This window comes from Leptinotarsa decemlineata, unplaced genomic scaffold (genome assembly GCF_025532065.1).
Source record: "Leptinotarsa decemlineata unplaced genomic scaffold, Ldec_3_MD MMD2_tig00000690_RagTag_RagTag, whole genome shotgun sequence".
NCBI classification, from domain to species: domain Eukaryota; kingdom Metazoa; phylum Arthropoda; class Insecta; order Coleoptera; family Chrysomelidae; genus Leptinotarsa; species Leptinotarsa decemlineata.
This window is the reverse complement of record NW_027412554.1, coordinates 558,027-574,514: the sequence shown is the minus strand read 5'-3', so window position 1 is coordinate 574,514 and position 16,488 is coordinate 558,027. Positions and strand designations below refer to the sequence as shown.

The following is a 16,488-nucleotide window of genomic DNA, read 5'->3' as shown; positions in this document are numbered from 1 at the left end:
TGCTGCACTCTGGAAATCTCTCGGAAAACTGGAATTTCTGGAAGCAACGTTTTTTAACGTATTTGAAAGCTGATGAAATTAGCAAAAAAGAAGACTCCACCAAATGTGCTCAGCTTCTAACACTAATTGGTGAACAAGGTATGAGAATTTATAATACTTTCTCATTCTCAGAAGAAGACAAAGATAAATTCGATATTTTAATTGAAAAGTTTGACTCTCATTTTCATCCGAAAAAGAACGTGACATTCCAAAGACATATATTCTTCACTTGTAAGCAAAAAGAAGGCCAATCTATTGAAGAATATACTACTGAACTGAAGAATTTATCACTCTCTTGTGAATTTTTGACATTAAGAGACAGTCTAGTTAAAGACATTCTAATATGCGGTTTGTGTTGTGAAAAAATGCGCTCAAAACTAATAGAAGATGTTGCTAAAACCCTTGAAGAAGCTGTACAAGTCTGCATAAACATAGAAAATACCCGTAAACATAACCGACAAATTACAAATGGTTTGGACAACGGACAGTTCAATGCAATAGATCTCATTGCAAGCAAAAATATCAAGAAACATAACGCTGGCATTAGTCATCAACATAGGACCACCAAAGTGAATCAAGGAGTTCAGAAAAACCAATTTCATAGAAGTCAAGGTAGCAGTCAGAGACGGGGACCATTCAAATGCCTGAAGTGTGATCGAACACACAGTTACGGAAAATGTCCTGCGTTTGGTAAAATTTGTAACAATTGTGGAAATGAAAACCATTTCTCATATATGTGTAAAAATTACAGAAAACCATTATCTAACAAAAAAGTTCATGCTCTTGACAATTATGATTCTGATAATCTTAATCAGGATTATGCTCATTCTTCAGAAAATCGTTTATTTGTAGGTAGTGTTGAAAAGGCAATAAACATTATTTCAGAAGATTCGTGTATGGTAAACTTAGAAATTAATGGAGCAAAAATAAAATTTAAATTGGATACTGGCTCAATGGCAAATATAATTCCTATAGAAATATTGAAAGGTATGAATTTCAATTTCAAAAATATTTTTGAAACAAATGAAAAGCTTTCTTCTTATACACGAGACCATTTACCAGTGATAGGAAAAACCTGTATTACATGTATTCATAATAATGAACAGAAAAATATTGAATTTTATGTAGACATGAATAGCTGTCCAATTCTTGGACTGCAAACTTGCATTGATTTGAATTTAATAAAAAAAATTGATTCAGTTACTTATAATGAAAACAATCCTTTAAAATATAGGGAGCTAAATGATATCTTAGAGAAAAATAAATCTTGCTTCGAAGGCATAGGTTGCTTAAAAAATGTTCATACTATAAATTTGAAAGAAAATGCTCAACCTGTTATTCACGCAGCGAGGAAAATCCCATTTGCAATATTAGATAAATTCAAACAAACTTTAGATGAGCTAGAATCTCAAAAAATAATTGAAAAATGTACTCATAGTACTGATTGGGTAATGCCTGTAGTAATAGTCAGAAAACCGAATGGGGATCTACGTTTATGTTTAGACCCAACCGATTTAAATAAAGTAATAAAGAGACACACCTATAAAATTCCAACTTTAGAAGAGTTGATTGTAAACTTCAGTGGAGATCAATATTTTAGCACACTTGATCTAACTCAAGGTTTCTTGCAAATTCAACTTGACAAAAAAAGTTCCAAAATTCGTACTTTTGCAACGCCTTTTGGACGATATTCATTCTTAAGATTACCTTATGGTCTAATAGATAGTAGTGAGGTTTTTCAACAAAGAATGGCAGAAATATTTCAAAATGTAGATGGTGTTGAAATTCACATAGATGATCTCATAGTAAGAGGTAAAACAATTGAGGAACATAATAAACATCTAGAACAAGTTTTTGACTTAGTAAAAAAACATAACCTTAAATTCAATAAAACCAAATGTAAATTTTTAGTTACAGAAGTAAAATACATGCGACATATCATCCCCAAAGATGGTCTAAGACCAGATGATTCAAAAATAAGTGCAATAACAAACATGCCCGAACCTCAAAATTTAGGTGATGTTCAAAGATTTCTAGGACTCGTAAATTATCTCGGTAAATTTATCTCTGGGTTGTCAGAAAAAACTTCAACTCTCAGACAACTTTTAAAAGAAGAACACTTTATTCTTATGGGATAGCAACCACAGCAAAGCTTTTAATGATCTTAAAGACATAGTTAGTAAAAGTCCATGCTTAAAATTTTTTGACTTGAAAAAACACTCAACAATCTCAGTAGATGCCTCCAAAAATGGAATGGCAGCAGTCTTATTACAGGATAACATGCCTCTTCCGATATGAGCACTTATGGTGATATACTCAAATTAACAAAGGCGGCATATAAATATAATGAAAGAAAACAGGGTCTACTATCGAATAATTGGAAGAAATATCGTGAAATAATTCTACCACTATTATCCAATGGAAACCCTCTGCCAAACTCTAGTAGGGAAGGTGCTGGCATGATCAAACTGCCAACTCAAAAAAAATATATCAGAAATAAGCATATAGATTATGTATATTGGAATAAACTCGAAGAATTGATTGATCGCCTTCGATTACTTTGGAGTTCACGAATGGCTGGTCATACCGGCCACGATAATGAAATATTGGCCATAATTGAGGAATTACGTGAAGAAGGATTAGTCTATTGATCACAAAGTCATAAACACAGAATCAGTTTGTGAAACTGACTCATCACTAAATGATTTGAGGAATGTGGAAATGTGAATTAGCGTTATAACTGAATTGATTGATACTTTTACTGAGCAAGTTGATGAATTTGATCAGTCAGTCGTTAAACCTGCACTTGAACAGTAGAGAAGTGAATCCTTAACATAATAATCTTGAGTAATATGAGTGATGCAAAATGGGAGATTGTGAAAGAAATACATAAGCCGGCGCGTCGAAATTTTCCCCGTCGAAAGACAATAATAAAGGGATTTTCGGACTTGTGGCAGATGGATTTGATGGAAATGCAATCATATGCTAAAGAAAATAACGGTAATAGATACATACTCATAGTAATCAATTGTTATTCAAAATATGTATTGTCAAAACCGTTGAAAAATAAATCTGCTGATTCAGTTACTGCAGCTATGGCAAGTGTGTTGGAAGATGCAAAGCATGTTCCGAAAAACTTACAATCCGATCACGGTAGTGAGTTCTATAATTCAAAATTTTCATCGTTAATGAGGAAACACCATATCAATCATTACTCAACATTCAGCACAAAAAAAGCTTCAATTGCCGAACGAGTTATCAGAACTTTGAAAAGTTGGCTTTATAAACAATTTTCACTTCAAGGTCATTACAAGTGGTTGAAAGTTCTTCCTAAAATTACCAATCAATATAACAACAAAGTTCATCGCACCATTGGCATGAAGCCTGCAGAGGTAAAACCATCTACAAAATTGTTCGTTTATATAAAATCTGAGAAGCCAAGTGGTAAAAGTGAAAAAAGTCAATTCAAAATTGGAGATATGGTGCGAATTAGTAAATTTAAAAACGTATTCGCCAAAGGTTATACTGCAAACTTTACCACTGAACTTTTCAAAGTTGTGAAAATTAATAATACAGATCCTATAACTTATGAGCTAGAAGATGTGAATGGACATCCAATCAAAGGTTGCTTTTATAAAATGGAGTTGAATAAAGCGAAAGATCCAATACATATTTGGTTGAACGAGTTTTGAAAAAGAAAGGACGTCGCCTATTTGTGAAATGGTTGGGATTTTCTGGAGATCATAACTCTTGGATTGATGAAAGTTCATTAATGTAATTGCAGTATTATTGTTCTTGATGAAAAATAAAGATATATAAATGAAATTGAATTTTTTTTTTGAATTTATAATGAATTTTGATTCTAAATAGTTAAAAAAACAAACAATATTCAAACTGATTTTATTCATCACATTTATATCTATTAATGCATTTGTTTAATTATTAGCATTCGTTGTGATAGGTGGCACCATAACCAATGGAATGTATGATCGAATAACGTTGCCATAGATTTCTAGTCTCCTCATCTGATCTTCACTCTCCAAACACCAACAATCCCGGAAGTGAAAGTTCTCATCGGGATGGAAATCACCAACATTTTCACATAATATCCATCCATTTCTACACATACTACATAAATTGTTACAACAATCTACTTTGTAGTTATCACAACGCATACAACGTTGAATTAGTAACTCGCGATTTGATGCACAATTCACACACATATTTTTACAAATTCCCATATTGTTATACACGATTTTGGTAAAACATTTGTAGCACTGATGATGGACGCATACTTCAGAAGATGAATCATTTGTCGTCTTCGGAATTGTGAATGGACTCGGAACTGGAACTGGATTCTCCAACACACATCTACGACACAAACCAGTACATGGATTAATATACGTCTCAGGCCAATAACCTTGACAATTATTACAAAATATAGTTTTATCAATTTTAATTGGATCGCCACACACTTTCGGTTTTGAATTCCATTCTTTCGGAAAAGGCATATTAGTATTCACTATTAGATGCTGCAATATTCAACTGACAAATTCAACTGCACTCTCATGAACCTATTTTGCCTATCATAAACTCATAGAGAGAATAGAGGGAGAAGAGTGGTGGGGCACCACCTCCACAATCGAACAAATCATAAAAATCGAATGCTGATTCTGAAACTTCACTTCACTAGTACTATTAGTAACTTCAAGCTTTTCACTCAGAAATAAAGAAAAATGAATTCTGCAAAAATTAATGAAGTTTTGACAAGGTTGACACTTGAAGACGAAAATAATTGGTTTTCGGATGAAGAAGACGAACTTCCCAACATCATTATCGAAGGAGATGATAACATTGGAGGAGAAATCGATATATTCGACGTAGTACAAGAAGACGGTGTACAAGAAGATGGTGGAGCCATAGCTGCTGCTGATAATCTGCAGGATATTGATGGTGTAATGGATCCGGAACTTCAAGATGAAGGCATGGATGATGATCCAGCGACAGACAATGGCAACATTATAATAGGGAGCTGGTGGATGAACATTAGTGAGACAGTGGAAAATAATTTAGATCTGTACTGTGTGACGGACTCTCATGTGCGTATACGAACCATTAATGATAGCATCCACACATTATGTTGGTGTTGTTTTAGATTTTATTCCCATCGAAATAGAAATAATGGAGGCGAATATGAACATATGGATTTACATTACACTATATCGATGATGGAAATAACACAAACTTGGTGTGAATCTTGTGACAGACCTCTGACAAATTTTCGCCGTTTAGATGCGTGCATTATTTGTAACAATGTCCCTCCACAATGAAATGTTATAATAAATATAATTGATTTCACTATTGTTGATGTTATTTTAATAATGAACCTTTTGATGGAGAAGAAAAGCCCTTCTCAAAAAATATGATTGACACAATATACATGATAAACTAAAGTATATTGTTAAGACATCCAAGTTTTTATTAGTGAGTTGATTTCGATTATATCTTTCAATGATTCGTGGGGGAAGAGATAACATAAATCGCTATGATAATACAATTCTCAAACATTTTTATTACCATTCAACTAGTTTAGTGATGCAATAATGTGTCTGAAAAAAGGGGTTGGTTGGGTAACAGGATGAATTTTTTTCTTAAAAAAATAATTGTATTCTAGTCGACGATTCGAATTTAATTGAATTCTTCTTCAGAGCTCAAAAAGTCGTTTTTTCGTGTTGATGATATTGATAATTTAAAACCTATCAGAGATAGTAGATACATATTTGAAAAATAAAAATCATTGCAACAACAAATTTTCGAGACAACATCAACACAAAACGAGATGAAACAAACAAATGGCTTTATCTTTATAATCATCATTCATGTTTCACATTGAATTTTGTATTGAACTTACCTAATTTTTTTCTAACATCTATAAGTGATAGATATGAGTAATCAGTTTTCAATAAAATAATGTCTTAGGTTGAACACTGCCCCAAACCACGCAGTATTCCGTGTGCACAAACCAAATTATGTACACTCCGAGTACACTAGCGTAACCTAACCATTCTGATCATCATCGATAATGACTATTTCAGGATCTGGAGAATCAGCTATCATAATGATTTCTGGGGGGTCGGCTAATTGATTTTGTTCAATTTCTTCATCCAAATACGGTTCCATAAGGTCAGGGCTGGGTGAATCCCGAAAGATTGGAAAAAATTCATTCATTACACCAAAGTCGCCGTCGGAATCATTTGGGTCGTCAAATAGACCGAATTCGTCAGCGTCGAATTCGAAACCACGGTCCTCATCCAAATCAATTGTGGTGTCTGAATATCCATCAAAGTTGTTGTCCACACCCGTCGAATTGATAATTTCAACTTGAATGTCTCCATAAACTGAATCCTCAGAAGGAACGAAATATGGTTCACTCGTTGAATCGGCTTCTTGCACAACCGGTGTTACTTGATTCATGATGAGGGAACAAATGGTCTGTTACTTGCAGTGTGAAGCTGAAAACCTCCAATCTTTCGACATTGACAATGCATGACATCACAAATCCTTGGGATATTTTGTGTCACATGACCTCGATATATGAACACAACTCATTTATATCTCATATGACCTTGTGTTATGAAATGTCATATACCCTCCGACATGGAGTTTTGGCCTTGGTTTTACTTGATTCATGATGAGGGAACAAGTGGTCAGTTACTTGCAATGTGAAGCTGAAAACCTCCAATCTATCGACATTGACAATGAATAACATCACAAATCCTTGGGATATTTGTGTCATATGACCTTGATGTAAAAACACAACTTTGCGTGTCTCATGATCTTGTATTATGATCATGTCATATAATCTCAGACATGAAGTTTTGAAACTCCGATCATTCGAGTTTAACATTGAATGACATCACAAGTCGCTGAGATATTTATATCTCATACGACCTTGTATTATGAAATGTCATATACCCTCTGACATGGAGTTTTAACCCTAACGATTGACTTTGTTTTCGACAGATAACTTTTGAATGTAATGAATGATAATCTCATTCTGTTTTCTGAAAAATAACCATTGATTTGACTTCATCTGAGTCATCCATCTCAATATAGGATGTAGAATTTTTTTTGATCTGTGGCATTGACGACATTTAATAATCAATGCTACAATCATTTTAATTTTTTCAGAGATTGAAAATAACTTTCTAATTGTTACTTTTATATATTTTTTAAATAATCAGATTTGCACTTTTAGTTATGAGTAGAAAGTAACATACATAAATATCATTTGTTTTTTAGAAATAAAAATGACTGATCATTACTTTCCTTATTTAGTTTTCAAAATATAAAATATACTTTTTTACATATAAATAGAAATTGCATTACATAACTTTATTTTGTTTTTTTTTAAATAAATGATTAACTGATACGTTCATTATTCATTTTTTCAAATATGAATAATCAATTTTACACTATTAAATATGAGTAGAAAGTAACATTCACATATAACTTTATTAGCAACATACAAAAAAATATTTACAAAATATATATTGGGGGAGATTTCTCGACACGATTGCTCTGAATAAGAATGATATAATACAGATATGAAAATAATATAGAAAATATTATGATACATGAATTGCAAATGTATAGGGAAAGATAAAAATTTTTACAAGAGATGTAAGATGGAATTTTCATGTATCTCCTTGCTGAAGATTTCTAATTGTCGAATTTTGGGAGAAAGTTTTTTCATGTGAGCAGATCTCTCTCGTTGAGCTGCTCTCATTTGTTCACATTCCACTTTGAGGAGAGAAACTTGCTCTTCCAGTTCAACAAGTTTTTCCCTCTTCGCTCTATATTTCGTTTCGAAGCCATTGTAAACGTGATACATCTCTAGAAATTTGTCTCTCCTGGATCTCATAAATGAAAACCAATCGTTTGATTTTTCGAGGTCAATCGTTGGGGGAGGCGTGCTTACCTGTTGGAGTGATGTAGAAGGTCCTGCTATGACTCCCATATCTCTCACTTTTATCGACTTGTCTTTATCCCTTTTTTCGTGTTTCGTCTTGTGTCTCCTTCTAGATGGCGACTTCGAGCTAGACTTCTTCGCCTTCTTCATTATTTTTTCATCACTTTCCATTTTTTCTTTTTCGTCTCTCAAGGTCATCATCCGAACTATTCTGAATGATTGAACTATATGGAGATCCCATATTCTTCGAATATGTTTCCTCCATCTCTAATATGTTACTCACAACAGTTTGTGATAAGTTCGGAAGTGACTCATCAAGATTCTGGGTGTGAGTCGCCATCACATTATCAATGTTTGAGGGATTGTCATTCATCTCCACATGGTTTGGATTGAATCCATTTAAAAATGATTTAGCATTGTGCATCTGCTGAATGGAAGTCATCACCGGTTGTGGTATCTCCCCGCCTTCCTGAATGATCACGTTCTGGTGGACAATTACATCCCTGCGCTCCATTTCACACATTTCTGATCGGTTCACAGAGCTTGATGGTTTTAATAAAGCTTCTTTCAACATGAGACATGGTTCTGAAATAAAAAAAATAATAGACAATATAATATGATTACATTTAATTAGCTAACAAAAAAGTTTTCATCTTTTCTTTTCATCACCTTGATACAAAACAGTGGAAATCTTTCAGAAAAAGCAATTTCAAAAGAGGTAACTATATACGAAGAAGTAACTTTTAATCACAATGTACCCTTTCTAAAACAACTACTTTCAAAAAAACATTGAATTACATGAAACAAAAATTACATTCAAATCAATTACTTTCATATGAACACTGAATCACACAAAAAAAATACTTTATAGAAAAACAAAAACCGTTCTTTACCAAAATTAATCTCATCTTTAAATATAACCTTTTCAGTTTGATATGAATAATATAGTAGGTTGTACTTACATCGAGATGAATTTTCAGCTGCTAAGATTTGAAGATTTGAAGCACCTGGCTGCTTTATTGAACTGAAAGGAAGGAATCAATTTCAAAAAAGAATTCCATATAACATCATCAAAATCTCGATGTCCTTTTAGAAACCTTCAAACTTGTTTCACACTTTTCAAGGTTGTATTACGTTTACATAAAAACAACTACTTTCATAGAAAATAATGAATTATACGAAAAAAAACTCTGAACTAATAATTTCATATGAACACTGAATTATACAAAAAAAAATTAGAAACTGAAAAGAAGGAATCAATTTCAGAAAAGAATTTCATATAACATCGTCACATCTCAACTTCCTTTCAGAAACATTCAAATTTTGTTCAGAATATTCAAGGTTATATTAAGTATAAATAAAAACTCTCTTTCGAAAACATCTACTTTCATGAAAATCAGTTGATTTACACAAAAAAAAACTTTTGGAATAGATAATTTTATATGAACACTGAATTGAATACAAATTAGAAATTCAAAAAACTAAACACTCCTAAAATTATAACCCTTTCAATTCGAAATGAATAATATAGTACACTGTACTTACATTGAGATAACTTCAACTGCTAAGAATCGTTGATGATTATTGGGTTGCTTGAGTCAACTATATCACTTGACTTGACTGTGTCACTGCAAGTTAGTTCGATGGGTAAGAGATACTAAAACAGAATGATGTGTTGTCCCTTCTGATTCTGTTCTGGTGTTTGGAAATGTCAGCCCTTTCTGGTGGGGGGTTGAATTCGAGTCTTATGATTTGTCCCAACGATACAAAATTAAAAATGGAAGAAAAGGGTAGTAAGAGTTTATTGTTGGTAGAAACTAATTTGAGATTTTACAATTGTCCAGAGTGCAGGGTCATATAATCACAAAATTGGTAGAATTCCGTCTTTATCACCCTATAAAACTTCCCGAATGTCCTAATGGACATTTCGACGGTTTCTACCTCAATTATGTCAAGGCACCTCTGAACGTGCTAATGGATTTTACGGTCGAGGTTTCCAACCCGAATTTTTTTCTTCAAATAACCAAACATCCTTTGACATCCCTTCAATAAAATAATGAAATTGACTAGACTACAACACCATATAATCATAAAATATTTTCTCTCCAAAATAAACCAAACAACCTTTTGCATCCCTTCAATAAAAGAATGAAAATTGTCTAGACATCAACAGCATATAATGATAAAATATTTTTTCTCCAAATAACCAAACATCTTCTCGCTTCCCTTCAATAAAATAATGAAATTGTCTAGACTTCAGAGACATATAATCATAAATGTTTGTTTGAATATCGATATTTTCTACCCACAAAGTTACAAAACTTAGATACTAAACATCCTTTTTTCCCAAAAATGCCGAATACGCGCAATTGTCAGTTTTGGAATAAAATATAATAATTGAATATTTTTTGTAAATCATATACTCGCGCTAAACTAATTGTGACTCAATCACTTATGAAAATGAAATCTTAATTCTAATTTATAGTGACACCACAAACAATTTGAACGATTCTTTTCGTCAAATATGAATTTTCCAAAATGTTAAAAGCAAAAATTAGATTTGTAAAATTCAATTACTCGATTGCTCTTCCAATAATGCAATAAGGAGATCTAGGTTTTCATCGATGGTATTGTTGGAATCTTTCATTACTTCCAAAAGAATTCTCAGATTCTGTTGGGAGCTTGTTTGATAAAATTCAATATCGGAATGACCCCAAGGTAATGTTTTGGTAGTATTCGGAATTATGAATCTTTTATCATGGTTATGCGACAGAGCGACTTTATTACACATCAAAGTATAAATATCATGTAAATCACTTCTGAATACATTCATCTTTCGCAATATTGTTCCACCTGTTTCAACAATCCTAATGTAATCGTCAATTGAAATCCGATTTTTAATCACGGATTTTTTGACACCCTTAGCCCTTTTAATTTCATTTGACACACTTTGGATGTGATATGCTTTTGCTCCACTCCCATGAAAACTAATTATAGGATCATTTGGAAGTTCGTCTTTCATATTTCCAATTACCGACTTCTTAACTGGCACATGGAACTTATTATCCAACGCATAGTTGGAAGTGTCAAATTTATCAACATTCTCAATGATAAATTCATAAAAATTATCTGTCATTATTTTCAAAATCAAAGAGTCTGTGTCGGTGTAGAGAAGAGAAGAACGTGATCCGAAATGTTTTTTAATAACATCATAGAAAAAGTCGTAAATGACAGTTTTCGACATATCCAATATACTAAACCCCAGATACAATGGTTTGTTGTAACAAACCTTAACTTTATCCATATGTATGACTACAAAGTCTTCTGCAATTATGGATAATGTTTTGAAATTAGGGCGAGCTATCAATGCGTTGGCACCCATTCCTCCCCGTATAGATTCCCAATGTGTAACAATTCGAATGTCTTTCCTGTTGTAAACATTTTCCAAAGTTTTCCCATAAATAGAGTTCACATTTAATTTGAAGTAATTCTTCTCAAACTTATTGGTGGCTTCATTTCTCAGTTTAGTATTTAAATCGATATGTTTTTTCAACCATTGTGACTAATTGAATCTGAGAACTCTATGGGTTCTAATCAGTTTTAAACCATTACGAAGCGCCTGTTTCAAATTTCTATAATGAACGATATATTTATTTTTATCATTCAAATTAGGTATGAGTTTGGCTATTTTATACTTTGACCTAGGCGGTATGATACTTTTAACCAAAAATGGCAAGTCTGAATGTAAATCGTGCATTTCAACGGGGTAATGAATATCAACTTCAAGAATGTATCCTTGAGAATTATCATCTGGAATACTGACGATATCTAGTTTACTTATTTCATCGGAGGTCAACCATGTAAACCCTCCAAAAGGTAGTGATTGAGACATGCTATGACCATACAGATTTGTTGCATCCAAATACATGATAAATGATGAAGCTTCATTAGGATTATAATTTGGAAGAAATTGACTATTTGCAACGTGCTGTCTCTCCGAACATTGACTAACACCGCCACGAATACCTTTTTGAAAAAAATGCAACATGTCTATATCCAACTTGATGCCTGTATATTTCAACATAGCGTCCCAAGAAAGACCTGGAGATGTGAAATAATGTGCAGGATCCAATTTATATGTACTCAAACTCATGTTTCTGAAATTTTCAAAAATATCACACAGTAATAGAACATCAGATTTTAAGTAACTATCAAAATATTCACCCAAATCATGACAATTGAATGTTTTCCATACCTGCTTCACTCTATCATATTCATTATCAGAAATATGTCTTTCATTCAGTTTGTCAAAAAAGTCCGCCTTTGATGGTATAGATGAATAACTCAATTTATCTAAAGAATCGATGAAACTGTATGGAAAAACACCTTTCTGTCTCATAAGTTTAAATTTATCATTTTCTGGAAAATGTTTTCTCATTTCCACAAAATGTTTCTCATCTAAATTATCGCCCAACTCTTGAAGAGATGCACTCATAAATTTGAAACTATCAATGAACCTTGATTTCAAAAATACTTTTTTTAATTGCCCATTTCGATTTAATTTGTTTTCCATAAATAAATGTTTCGTGAAAGAAATATATTTCTCTTTAGTTTGAGCGATGACGTTAACTTTACTTTTATTGGTGCATAAATCTTTTATGAACAAGTGACAGTCATACCCACTGAGATTATGGAAAATGATCGGAATGAAATTGGGCAATTTGAAATTGAGATTACATATGGAATGTGTTGCTCCAGTTCTTTTTTTTCCTGTCAGATGACAATGATCGTGAATTTTAATGTCATTCTCTTCGAATGTCTTTCCACATATAGCACATGTAGTGGCATTATTGAAATCATTTTCTTCCTCAACAGTCAAAGGGTTCATTGGAACGATATTTTTCAAATATTTGTGATATATATTGGTGACGACGTCAGCCTCCAACTTTGAAATGAAAACTTTAGATGCATAAGCCCCTCTATACAATACGAATTTTGAAATTGAATCATCAAAAAAGCACTTTATGAGATATGAGAAAGCGTATGGTTCATGAAGATAGGTTCGATTTGTGAAATACTTAGCAGGATTTGGCTCATTTGTGTGCAATGGTTTAAGGATTGATTCAAAATCAGCATACACTGTGAATGGAACTCTCAACTGTTTCTCAATATTTTCAAATTTCAAAATATTCTCAGGTACGCATTCACCGAATTTATCAACTCTGAATTTTGGGGTTGGTGTTGTTGTCGATATGTGATTACAATCATTCAATTGATGTCGCAATAAACCCCGCTCATTACTAAAGTATAATAAACAACTATCACAGGAATATTTTCTATGTTCATATGCTGATATTTGAGATGATACTAATCTCGATAAATCTTGAATCCAACAATAATGACTGTTACCAGAATCATCCGTTATATTCAGCAGATTCACATGACTATTAAGTCTACGTTTCGAATAATGTAACGGGCCTACAACATCATATGAATCTTTACCGTTTTTGAAACATTTTTCTAAACCATAAACATTGATAGAGCAATCATTCATAATCTCAAATTTAGGAATATATTTCAACTTTACTGGAAAATCCATACCTGCTACATTCAACACGGTAGAGAAGTGAGGATAAGATGAAATTTCACACACTCTCACACTGGCAGGATACAGAGCTGAAGTTACAGCCCATGCAAAACAGTATTGATCTTGATTAATAACATTCACAACACTTTTCTTCAACTCAATGAATTTGGGTAACTTGATATAAGAAGAGCCTCCAAGGGAACTATACTTGTTGACATTTACTTCCATAAACAGAATTTCCTCGATAGTCCAACCTGAAAATTTATTTTCTCTTCACATCTAATAACCAATTTTGTGAATGCATCACTTACCTGAATCTCGATGTTGAAATTCCATTGCTTGAGCAGTTAAAGCATCAATAAAAATGTTATAAATCACATTCAAATCATTCGATTGATCGACAACTTGATTGGGACTATTGAATGATTTTACTTCTAAAAACTCCTTAGTTTGAAGATAGTAACGTCCAAACACCTCCATATTGACTTTCACACTTTTATGGATAACTAACACTTCTTCGAGTAGTTTAAAAACTTTTTGCTTCAATTAATTGAAAAATGTTGCGTAATCAATGTGATGGTTTTGACTATCCACTCTATAGCTCACAATTCTACACTTGAATGCTATGCGTATGATTTTAACACCGTCCCCATATTGAATACATGCATTTGTTCTATGTTGCAAAGTCCTCCGATGAATATTCATCTGATCACTTGCAATATTCAAATTGCAACACAAACAGGTTTGCATTTCTGGAGATAATGGAGCGTTTAACCTAGGCCTCTTCGACATTGATGGTCCTTCATTATTTGCAAGAATACATGATTCTCGCTGATGACGACGCAAGTTATCACTCCGAGTGAAACTATTTCCACATTCACTACACGTATACATCTTTTATATGATACCACACGATTATGATGAGAATACGGACAAAAAAGAAACATTCACAACACACATTTTATATGTACATAACCCCCCACTCCAATCCAAGGTAAATCTATGTCATTTTATTAAATATCACTCAAACTCAAGGTAATACATCAGTAATATCGTTCAAAATTTTTCCCAAAGTCATATGACGTGATCGAAGCTCGAAATCGCTTAGGAAATTTCCAAGGTCATGTGACCATGCAAGGCCAAATCATAGCTGTACAGTAAAAAGGGGTTCACGGTCATGACATCACACACATCTCAATGCCAGTCATGGGCGGAGAGTAAAAAAGGGGTTTCACCTCATTATGTTACACATAACTCAAGGTCAACCCATAGACGGAGAATAAAAAAACGAATCAAGGTCACAGTCAGTGTTGTGGATCTGGGGGGGGCATACCCTTGGGGGGAGGTCCAGACCCGTCTTTCCCCCTCTACTACTGTCTATGCTTTTCTCCATATTTTCACATAAGAATTTAAGCCCTCTTGCTCAACCCATCACAGAAAAACTGTTAATGTATGGTACCAAGAAAAAACTGTGTACTTTAACTTTCAGATAAGTCTCTGCATGATAAGACCGTAGCGTGCCTGGCCCGTGCTCAACCATTAACGCACAGATTTGTCGACAGACTGAAACCGTGCTGGATAAAGTCTTCAGACAAACCTCTGTATGTATGGCGGGCTAAAATATCAAACACGTTAGAAATCCAAGCTCGCGCTACTTTTGATCAAGTATGTCAATATTTATCTCCATAAACACACATTTTTGGTATGTACGTCAAAGACTCTCATCAAAGTATTGCCATTCAATATTTTCGTTAATGGACAACAGTGTTCTTGGCTCGCCACAGACTTGGCTTGCATGCTTTGCATGGACCATGCTAAAACCTTCTCTAAGTCGCTATCGCTATGTGTGTGGCCGGCTAATTTCGATTTTGACTCCCACCTCCTTCATGGGATTGACGTCACAATTTTCCTGGATGGTGTCGAAGTGCGCCAGTTTCCGTTTTGCTGTTACTACTGAAGAGTATGAGAACGTTGGAATTTTGCTAAAATGAAATTTTGTTTTTTTTTTTAATTACTTTTAGCTTTTACTTTCAACCTAGTTTTTCCATCTTTATTTCAAACATATGCAGCGTTATGAATAAATCAAATAGAAAGAAAATGGATTATATGTATTAGTTCAAATCTAGTGCTATTTCTCTCCAGTGACATCACAAACGTGACGCCCAAAATCTTTAACATTTCGTAACCCAGAACCCAGAGTTAATCTGTGGCTATATAAGTACTCTGGGTTCTAGTCGTAAGATATAACTTCTCTCCGGTAAGGTTAAGGGGACCCCCATACAAACATTACAGACAATAAAACCACGACAAACTAACAGACAACAAGAGTGAAAGCACCTAAAGGCTGTCTTTTGACCGCAGGAGGTCAGATGTCAATTTTGCTGAAATGCTCATCAGAAAGTTGAGGTCCACCCAGAAATGAGAGGCTATATGAATAGACGAGATTTTAGAGAGTCCGTACACGAGCCACATTTTGCGGTCGGATCGACCACACAATTGCAGTCGCGTTCCAGCGAACTCAAGCCGCCCATAAGAAATACTTTACTACACGTACACGGGCGTTCACAAACGTCAAAATGGGCGTCTGCAGCCAACTTGCTGCTAATCTCCGCCGAAATGTCATCGCGGCATCCTCCGTACACTAACCACAAACTTGCAGTCGTACCCAACTGCGTACACCGTCGTGTACTTTTTCTCATATTGGTCTCACAGCGTTCAATTTCTGATTTCAAAATTCTAATAAATTCATCAAAATAACTAATGGACATTCTGAAGTAATTAAAAAAAATGTTTTTCATCTTGCCGGAGTTTATCGAATATAAAATATAAAAATTTCCTTCCTGTTGTCGCGCAGCCAGAAGTTGATGTACCCAAAGCGATCATACTTTTA

The 16,488-nt window shown here is 33.6% G+C and overlaps 1 protein-coding gene across 1 annotated transcript; it reads right to left on the bottom strand.

Moving 5' to 3' along the window:
- Nucleotides 1-7,546: 7,546 nt before the first annotated feature.
- Nucleotides 7,547-11,547, bottom strand: LOC141482067 (uncharacterized). Its single transcript, XM_074174627.1, has 3 exons — nt 9,557-11,547; nt 8,974-9,035; nt 7,547-8,596 (listed from the first exon to the last, which is right to left on the bottom strand). Exon 3 carries the CDS (start codon nt 8,210-8,212, stop codon nt 7,712-7,714), a length of 501 nt encoding a protein of 166 aa, XP_074030728.1. The 5' UTR covers nt 8,213-8,596; nt 8,974-9,035; nt 9,557-11,547; the 3' UTR covers nt 7,547-7,711.
- Between the last annotated feature and the right edge of the window lie 4,941 nt (nt 11,548-16,488).

Bases quoted from the DNA above. Each gene is read 5' to 3' on its own strand.
- LOC141482067 (XM_074174627.1), bottom strand. From the start codon at position 8,212: ATGATGACCTTGAGAGACGAAAAAGAAAAAATGGAAAGTGATGAAAAA.